Source organism: Elephantulus edwardii, unplaced genomic scaffold (assembly GCF_000299155.1).
Source record: "Elephantulus edwardii isolate Elephantulus edwardi_28Jun2011 unplaced genomic scaffold, EleEdw1.0 scaffold00129, whole genome shotgun sequence".
Lineage (NCBI taxonomy): Eukaryota > Metazoa > Chordata > Mammalia > Macroscelidea > Macroscelididae > Elephantulus > Elephantulus edwardii.
In genome coordinates, this window is record NW_006399879.1 from 7821709 (window position 1) to 7832014 (window position 10306).

General features: G+C 53.4%; 1 protein-coding gene across 1 annotated transcript in view; it reads right to left on the minus strand.

Moving 5' to 3' along the window:
• The window catches only part of SORCS2 (sortilin-related VPS10 domain containing receptor 2), a 237611-nt gene that overhangs the window by 28394 nt on the left and 198911 nt on the right, over positions 1-10306 (minus strand). The window contains exons 16-19 of the mRNA XM_006893670.1: positions 8335-8455; positions 7088-7221; positions 6298-6426; positions 5290-5461 (exon numbers count right to left, since the gene is read on the minus strand). Of these exons, the coding sequence (XP_006893732.1) occupies positions 5290-5461; positions 6298-6426; positions 7088-7221; positions 8335-8455 (556 nt within the window). The remainder of the gene's footprint in view (positions 1-5289; positions 5462-6297; positions 6427-7087; positions 7222-8334; positions 8456-10306) is intronic.

Below are 10306 nucleotides of genomic sequence, written 5' to 3' on the forward strand. Positions count from 1 at the left end.
GTGACTGGGGTAATCGGGATGGGTGTGTCAGAGGCGGTGCGGTTGGCGCAGGATAGAGCAGGGTTTAGGGCTGTTGTGCATAGGGTCGCTATGAGTCAGAAACGACTCGACGGCACATAACAACAACAACCACAACAGGCATAACAGCATGGGGAACTGTCTTATCAAAGACCTGGTTTCCTGTGTTGTTATGGACTGTCCAGTCATCTGCCACTCATAGCGACCCTACATACAAAAGCTCTGAACCCTGCCCTGTCCTGAGCCAGTCTCACTGCCTCCAACACACCTGCCCCCAGTGCCCTAGTCACTGTGTCATCTGGGGTCTTCTCCCTTCTAAGCAAGATGTCCTTCTTCAAGAACTGGTCCCTCAAGGAAACATGTCCAAAGTATGTCAGACAGAGCTCATTCCTCCTCACAAAGTCCAGCCTCCGGAATGATCTGTTCCACACATAGACCGAAAAGGTATCACATTCCTCATGTACTTCTTTCATGATTTTTAACTATGCAGTGTTTCCTTGCTCAGTTCTGATGATTGCTTCCTGGTCTAAGAATAGGTTTTACATGAGCACAATCAAGTATTCTAGGATTCCTGTTCTTCTCAAGGTTAGCCACAATTTTCTGTGATCCACACTGTCAAATGCCTTTGCATAGTCAACAAAACACAGATGAACATTCCTCTTGTACTCTCTGCTTTCAGCCAAGATACATCTGACATTGACTACAATGTCCTTTTCTGAAGCTCAATGGCCTCTTCTGAACCCAGCTTGCACTTCTAGTAGTCCCAGTCATTTTTCAATAATCTTCAGCAGAATTTTCCTTGTGTGTGATATCAGTGATGTTGTCATTATTAGGTGTCATTGAGTCAAGTATGACTCATAGCAACCCTGTGAACAAAAGACCTGAAACCTGTTCTGTCCTGCACCATCCTCACACTTCCTAACACACAAGTGCCCATTGCAGCTGTCACCATGTCAATCCACCTGGTTGAGGGTCTTCCTCTCCCCTTCACCAACCCTCCACCCTTCCCAGCATCATGTCCTTCTCCAAGGAATAGCCCCTCCTAGCAGCATGTCCAAAGTATGTGAGGTGAAGCCTCATCAATATTCTTACCTTCAAAGGGCACTCCAGCTGCACTCTCTTCAAGACATTTTTGTTCTTTTGGCCACTTATGGGATGTTCAGTGCTCTTCTCCAACACCACAGCCTAAAAGCATCATCATCTTCTGTCATCCTTATTCACTGTCCAGTTCTCAGATGCATAGCAAGTGATTAAAAAGACTATAGCCTGAGCCAGACATACCTTAGTCCTCAAGGTGGCATCATTACTCCTCGATAACTTGTGTTAATTGTGTTTGGGGAGAACACTGTTCTAAGTGGTACAGCACTTGTCTGTCAGTTTGCTGTACTGAGGTAACTTGGGGTTGCTGTGCTACTGAAAGCTGTGTCACTGGTGTGTCAAATGCCAAAAGGGTTACTCATGGTGGACAGGATTTGGTAGAGCTCCAAGATCAAGACAGACTAGGAGACAGGATTGGCATCCACTTCTTAAATATCAGGTCTTTGAAAACCCTATGAACACTAAAGGAATGAGGATATTAGCGATATTGTTTGATAATTTCCACACTCTGTAGGGTCATCTTTATTTGGGGGGGTGGCAATAAATATTGAACTTTTCCAGCCAGTTGTCCAGAGAGTCGTCCTCCAGATTTCTTGGTACAACTTGGTGAGCACATCCAGGGCAGCATCTGTTTGTAAAAATATGTCAACTGGTATTCCATCAATTCCTGGGGGCTTGTTTTTTGCCAACTCCGAGCAGCTTCAAGAACTTCCTACATCATCACCACTGCCTCTTATCACATGTTGTTTTGTGAAATTCTTCTGTGTCAGCCAATTATTTTTGGTACAGGGACGACTCCTTCCATCTTCTTTTGTTGCTTCCTGGATCATTCAATATTCTGCCCACAGCATCCTTAAGTATTGCCTCTCAGAGCTTGAATTTGTTCTTCAGTTCCTTCAGCCTAAGAAATGCCGAGCATATCCATCCCTTTTGATTTTCTGACTCCAGCTCTTTGCACATTTCATTATAATACTTCGCTTTGTCTTCTCAAGCTGCCCTTTTACATCTTCTGTTCAGCTCCTTCACTTTCTGATTTATTCCTTAGCTTTGGTTTTATATACTGGACATTATTGATGGAGACAGATCTCCTTTGTGGTGTCAGTGGAAGTTGCACTTGGCCACCTCCATGTTGTCCCTTCTCCTTTTACACCTTTTGTCCACCTGACACCACACAACAGTCACATCCTGTCATCAGGGAATTGTTTCTGAGTTTTGTTGGTTTGTTTTAAATCAGTTGCATGTTTGCCTGTGTGGCTGTGTGTGTATCTGAGTTTTTGTGTCAGGTGTCTGAGCGTGTCAGTGGGTGTAACCTTGCATGCTTGCACATGAGTGTGTTCACACTGATTTGAGTATGAATAGTGTGTGAGCATTACTGTGTGTGTGCCTGCATCAGGGTGTGTGAGTGTGTGTTGTATGTGTGAGCTGGCGTGACCGTAAGCATTTATGGGAATGGTGGCTTTGTGTGTGAAAATGGATGTGTGTGTGTGATGTGTGTGTGTGTGTGTGTAAGAGAGATAGAGACAGGCCCCAGGCTGGGTCACCTGGTGAGAAGTCCTCCCTGGTGCCCTTCAAGGCTCTGTAGAAGGCTTCCTCTAGGAGCAGCAGAAAGTTATTTGCCAGAAGTCTCTGATCTAGGCGGAGGGTGGTCCTCTCAAAGAGTCCAGGTGGTCAGGGGTCCCCATCCTCAGTCATCCCACTCCAGGGGCTACCCCAGGATTGGAGCTGGCTCTCAGGCTGGCTATGCTGTGCACATGGGGTGGGCGGTGGATGGGTTTTGTCCTTGGGACATCTCAAAGCCTGAGATCAACCACACATTGGTCAGTCTGCAGCCCCGGCTGGTGCTCCCCGCCCCCCGCCCCAGCCCTGTTTCCTGACTACAGAGTAGGGTAACCCGGTCCTGGGGGTTGTGTGTAACGCTGTCATGTATACACACTCCACACACACAGCATGTCCTCTGTCCCTGAGTGCACACCAGAACACTGTCAGCATTCTCATTTGCTGCCACATGCTGGGGACACATTTGAGTAAAACACACTAGTTACCAGCCTCAATGCACCTGCCCTGCTTGCTAAGTAGACATTACACACCTGAGAGTCAGAACACCAGGGAGGAGGGAGTGACCCTCACACAGTCCCTCAAGGGGATGCAGGCCAGGGAGGAGCTGGGGATCTCACACAGCCCCTCGAGGGGGGCGTAGACTGAGGGAGAGCACTGGGGACCCTGCACAGACCCTCGAGGTGATGTACACGGCCCCTTGAGGGGACAATGACCGCAGAGGGGAGCTGGAGACCCCACACAGCCCCTGGAGGAAATGCAGACCAGGGTCCTCACACTCATCCATGGTTTTGAATCTTCCACATGATTGTAACTTTTGACTTCTGTTGGGGAAATTTCTACAAAGAGTAGTTATTTCTACAGCCAGAGAAACAAGCGAAATAAATCTTCCATCTTTATGCAAATCTCATGCATATTATTTTCTTTGCAAATCATGCAAGCTCCAAGCAAGTTTCTGGTGCATGTTATATGGGCGTGCACATTATATGAGCGTGTGTGTTATACAGGCATGCACGTTATATGAGTGTGTGCGTGTTATACGGGCGTGCACGTTATGTGAGTATGTGTACTGGCTGCAGAAAACGGGATCATTTAAAGACTAGAAAACTCAAACTCATTGGCATCAAGTTGGAGCCATCTCAGAGCTGACCCCTGAGGGCTGAAGGCTGTAAATTGCAGGAGAGGATATTGCCCGTCACTCCCCTCGGTGGATCCGAACTGCTGGACATATGCTGCCCTTGGGTCAGCAGCACGACTTCCTACCAGCTAGGTGACCAGAGTGCCTTCGAGTAAACACTCAGAGGAGATTCAAAACAGTCAACAGTTAATACCTTGGAGAAGGGTTTTGTGGGTATTTATAGTCTTGGAAAGAATTTTCCAACTGTCCTAGATGAATACATGCTATTTTTTAACAGTGAAAACCCAACATGTTCTAAAGAAAAAAAGACTGAGGGGACACACACACACATCTACACACACAGGGAGTCTGTGGCTAAGGGTAAAGAGCTGCACTGTGAGCCTAACAGCACACGGTTCGGAACCAGCCGCCTTTCTGCAGAAGGATGGGCAGTCTCCTCCTGGGTGATTTACCGCCTCTGAAAACCCACTGGAGAGTCAGCTGTGGGCCAGTTCTGACTCAATGGTGCACGCGTGCACACACACAGAGACACACACAGAGAGACACACAGACACAGACACACACAGACACAGACACACACACAGAGGTTTTGTCTGTGGGGGTAGGATTATAGATGACAGTTTGTTTTTTTACTTTCGGCTTTCATTAAGATCCAAATTATCTAAATCAATATAATAATCACTAGCTTAAAAGCTTCTTTAAATTGCCACCTCCAGGAATGAGTATTTTAAATGCAAATGCACTCTACACACACATCTTCTCATCACACCACACAAACACACACACACACACACTTCATCGCCTTCCCCATACACACTCCTACACACAACACCACACACACATGGCACCAACACCAACCCCTGCAGCCTTGAGCTGGCCACCCCGGAAGGGCAATGTGCCCACACCGTCTTGGGAGCTGCAGGTCAGGACCAAGCAATGGGGCTGTCCCTGCCTTGCCTGCCCCTGTCCCATCTGCATTTCTCCACTGTCTGTCCCCACCCATCTGTCCCCAACCCAGCTGTACCCCCTCCTGTCCCCTCCTGTGTCCTCTCACATCTGTGTCCTCTTGCTCCATATGCTCCTGTCTTGTCTGTTCCCCACGCCACCTGTATCCACCCCCACCTATCCCCCCTACATCCCCGTCAGTTCCTGCCCAACTGTTCCCCTGCCTCACCTGTCCCTGCCCATTCCTCCCTTCCGTGTCCCCCATGTCTATATGCTCCCCTGTCCCATCTGCCCCCCCATTCCACACTCCGTCTGTCCCCTACCCCACCTGTGTCCTGCCTTCCATCTGACCCCTCCCCTCTCTGCCTCATCTGTTCCTCCTCTGTTCTCTGCCCTCTGTCCCTCTCCACATACCCGTCTGTCCCTCAGCCCTGTGTGTCACCTGCCCCATCTGTCTCTGTCCTTCTGTCCTCCACCCCATCTGTCCTGCCCTGTCTGTCCCTCCGTGGGATCTGCCCTCCACATGGGCCGCTCACCTGCTCCTGCTGAACCACAAACAGGACGTCCTCTCCCGGCCGCACGGCCACCGCCTCTCCGCGGATGCTGACCCGCAGGCCCCGAGGTGGTGAGAGGGGGCACTGGAGGGCGGCTGCCCCGCGCTGCAGGTCCACACCACCTTTGCACACATTGGACACCACCTTCCGGTACCTGCCGAGGGGAGAGAGGACAGGCCAGGTCAGAGGTCAGCCACCCGGCCAGTGAGCCCCCTGGACAGCTTGTCCCATGCACTGTACCCTCTCAGGATCACAGAAGCCGAGGCTCAGATGCTGTGAGCTACAGTGACACTGCCAGCTGGGGTCCCCATGTGGACACTCTCTCCGAGATGGACCATGGCCGACTCAGCACGGTTGAGGCCACAAGTGCCCATCTCCTCATGCCCCCGCCCCCTTTTCTCTCCAGGGGACTGAGCAGAGGTGACTAGAGGTGACTGGCCAAGCACACACAGGCCACGTTAAATAGTGAGGTGAAACAGGACCTGGCCCCTGGCGAGGCCTTCCGGCCCCTCATCAGGACACACGAGGCAGTCAGCTTCCTCAGCACAGCCATGGACACACTGGGCCCCTCCCTGGGGCCCCTGAAGCCTGTCCCACAGGCACCACCCACGGCCTGGGCTGGGCTTGGAGTCAGTGAGATGCAAAGTCTAGCATGGAAGGACTTAGAAGGACAAAGGTGGGGGTGCTTCTGTGGGTGGGGAGACCCCACCTCTTCTAGGTATTATAGCAGGAGTGGGCTAGCCTTGTCCCTGTGACTCTGCTGTGTGGGCCGGACTGATCAACGGTCTTCAGCCAGGGGCATGTGCGCCTGTGAACCCTGCAGGTTGGACCCCTAGCTAGGCCTCTCCCACCTCCAGGTCCTGCCTGCTCACCCAGGACTTCTGGTGTAGGTCTGTACCCCGAACCAGGCCCCTCCTGACCCCAGGCCCTGCTGGTGTGGGTCTGCACCCCAAGCCAGGCCCTTCCTGCCCCCAGTCCCTGTCCGCTCACCCTGGACTGCTGGTGTAGGTCTGTCCCAGGGCACAGTCCTCGGGAGGGGACTCTGGATCAAACCAGAAGTTAGCTAAGCACCTGCTGGCGTCGGACTCCGAGGCTGGGGTGCGCTCAAACCCATAGTCGCTGGGAGAAAAGGTAAGTGGTCAGAGGGGCCAGGCTGGAGGGCATGCGCCTGGGCAGGAAACAAAGAGGAAGCCATAGGCCTAGTAACTGACAGAGAGGGGGACGTCCTGGTGGAGACGAGAGCCAGATGTGAGGGTGCCTTTCAGGGAGGCAGGACGAGGGGCAGCTGGAATGCAAACAGGAGGGGGAGGAGCTGGGGGTTGGTCCTGGGACTGGGATGTCTCCTGTGGGCAGTGAACACATACAGAAGTACAAGAGCAAGAGCTTTCGACCAGGTCTATGGACAGTGGAGGGGCCGGGCGGTGCAGTGTCCAGCATGTCCACCCTAGTTGACCTGGCCCTCATTCTCTGGACAGGCATGTCCTGTGGACACTGCAACCTCAGGTCCCACATGCTCCTCCCTCACAGTGGACCATCCCTCCTCTTCCCGACCAGGCTAGACTTGGTGACCGGCTTCTATGAGGACAGCGAGGGGAGACTGACAGTGTGTGGCCAGTTCTTAGCTGGGTGTGAGGGCGAGGATAGCGGCCATCTTGTGAGGGACACAGTGGCCGTAAGAGGGCTTAGGGGAGGATCAGGGGAAGCCGACAGGCATCCCGTGAGGGACACAGTGGCCGTGAGAGACCTCAGGGCGGAGGGTGGAGCTCTGCGCTCTTCTCACCATAGGAAGTCTGTGTTCCTGCACTCACACACTTGGGACGTGAGTGCTGATGTGAAACTTCTGCCCTTGATGCACCAGGACGTGGCTTTTCTCTTGCGGAAACTCCTCTGCTGGCCCATGATGCAGTGGTCGCCCTGCGGGAGACAGATCAGGGTGGACCGTCATCTCAAGGTGGGGTGTTCTCCATACGGCTCTCAGCTTCAGGTCTTTCCTGCCCCAGAAACGGCTGACCCTCAAGCCCTACGAGCAGCAGAGGGGGAGCACCGTGTCACAAATGTGGAAACCGTGGCCCAGCCTTGACCTTGGATACCTGAGGAGCAGTCCCCATCAATCTAGCCCATGGTCTATAGAGCATCCACTGTGTACAAGCCCCAGCTGGGCTGAGGGGTCACAGAGCTGAGAAACGTGTCCCCTCAGGCCTCAGGGATCATGGGGAACACTGGTGGACCTCAGAGTCCCTGCTGAGAGCACCCCAAGTGACAACCCCTTGGGAAGCAGACTCTGGAGGGTGGGTCACCCCTCAGTCTGTGCAAGAAAGAAAGATTACTGGGGCAGAAGCAGGAATCTGGCCTGTGACACAATGGTGGGACAGCCACAGGGGTCTTTCTTGAGAGCTGGAACATTGTGGAAATATCTGCTTGCAGGGCTGGGTGTGGACTGTGGAACTGGGTCGTGTGGAGCAAGATCCCTGGCCCAGCACAGCCTTGGCTTGAAGAAGGGTCTACAAAGTCCTGCAGAAGGAGCGTCTATCTGGGAAAACTTCCCCGAGCAGGAGGGACCAGTTATGGTCTGCAGCACAGGGGTCCTGGTTGGCAGGGGTGGGCCCAAGAGCCTTGCACCCACTCTCTCAGGAGCCTGAAGTTCCCCCCAGGGGTGTCTGTGTCACCCCCTCAGAGACACATCCACTTCCTCAGAACAATCTGTATCTGTCCCCCGAAAGGGCCTAAGTTTGACTCACATGAGCCCCTTAGGTCTGGTTCTCAGAGGTCTCCACAACCACCTGAGAGGAATCTGCGTTTGTCCCCCAGAAGTACCCATGTTCCCTCCAGAAGACCTGCCCACCCTCCAGAGGTTCCTAAGTCATCCACTCAGAGGAAATGTGTCCACTCCCTAGAGTCATTTCAACCCCCAGTGGTCCCCATGTCTACTCTACAGAGGCCCTGTGTCCTCCCCCAGAAGGCCTGCTTGCCCTCCCCAGAGATCCCCATGTCCACTCCTGGAGGTCCCCATGTCCACCCCAGCCTCACCTGCAGGTCTGTAAGCTCCCAAGAGCCATAGTCATCATCACCACATGGCCGGGGGAATGAGGGCCGGAAGTCCACCTTGACCAGCTCCCAGTCAGAGCGGAAGCTGATGTGGCCGAAGACCCTGGGGGACAGCGGGAGAGCCCCTTAACCAGCCGTCATTCTCTGTGCACTCACTGTCCTCAGGACCTCAGTTTCCCCACCTGACCGAGGGTCCCAGGAGGCCTCCTTGCCCCCAAGGGTCACCAGGGATTCAAGCAGAGCAGAGACTGGCCTGTGCCAGCCTCAGGTGCCCAATCAGGGAGGAGCCAGCGTGGCCCAGGGTTGGATCCCAAGAATTGGATTTTGGCTTTGGGTCCTTCTGTAGGGTCCCTCTCAGCACTGAGCTGTGGACAAGGAAGGGGATGTGCAAGTGGACACAGGCACCCCAGCTGGGCAATACTGTTTCTCAGAACACAGTCCAAATCAGAGTGCTGGGTCACGGGGACTCTGACACCACACAGCTCAGCCCCAATTGTGGGTCACGGGGACCCTAAAACCACACAGCACAGCCCCAGCTGTGGGTCATGGGGACCCTGACACCACACAGCTCAGCCCCAACTGTGGGTCACAGAGAACCTCAACACCATACAGCCTGACCCCAAATGTGGGTCACGGGGACCCTAAAACCACACAGCCCCAACTGTGAGTCACAGAGAACCTCAACACCAACTGCCCTCAGGAGCTCTGTTTCCCCACCTGAACAACAGCCTGACCCCAAGAACCTGGGTCAACCTGTTCAACAGCCTGACCCCAACTGCTCGGTCATGGGAACCCTGACACCACACCGCCCAACCCCAATGGTGGGTCAGGGGGCCCCTGGTAACAGCCTGACCACAACTGTGGGTCATGGGGTCCCCTGACACCATCCAACATTGACTGTGGGTCACGGGGACACCAACACTGCACAGACTGACTGCATATCCCATCCACCTGGTTTTCAAGAGACATGAGACAACATCATACGTGTGTGCAGAGGGTACAAGAGAACCACCGGCTTGCCAGCTACGCCCGGAGGGGTGGGACTAGGAGGGGGGGGCTTGTCCTGTGGACCTGGATGATTGCGAACTTGGAGCAGGACAGCCTGACCCTCCTAGGGCTAGTGGACACGAGTCAACAAGGCCATGTATGAAGGTCACTGAGAGTATGAAGGGCAGGAGTGAGAATGATGAGCAGTTCTGCTCAGGATGTGATGTATGTGGGCCCAGGGAGTGTGCATGGCAGCACTGAATGCAGGAATGGACCAATGATTCACCCCTGGGTCTTCGGGGTTCATGCACTCATACACCAGCATGTGTCACAGGAGCCAGGCAGCGACTTCTCCCAGCAGTGCGTCACCTTATTCCCTCATTACTGGGTCTGGCAGGTAGGATGGGGCAGTCTGGGCAGGTGGACTCTCTGTCCCCTCAACAAAAGGCTCAGAACAGAGGTGCTGATGGCCCTCACCCATCATGCTAAATGCAGTGTGCAGCCAACAAGGGACCTTAGTACATCACGGGAGAGCAAGGAGGGACAGGAGTGTGGCTAGGGGTGATGCCTACGTCAGGCATGCGTGCTCAGCCCTACACTGCACTGTGTCTCCACTCCTTCTCAATTAATGGTAACCGAGAGCCCACCTCCATCATACCATCCTCACTGCCACTGTCATCATCACCACTGTACCACCATCACCTCCATCACATCCTCAGCACGACTATAATGATCACCACCCTCTTCATCACCATCACCTCCATCACATCATCTGTCCATCATCATCACCATTATAACCATCACAACATCATCACCATGACTACAATGACCACCACCAACATCACCTCCATCACCATCACCTCCATCACATTACCACCTCCATCATCACCTCCATATCATCATCATCACCACCTCCATCATCATCACCATTATAACCATCACAACATTACCACCATGACTACAATGA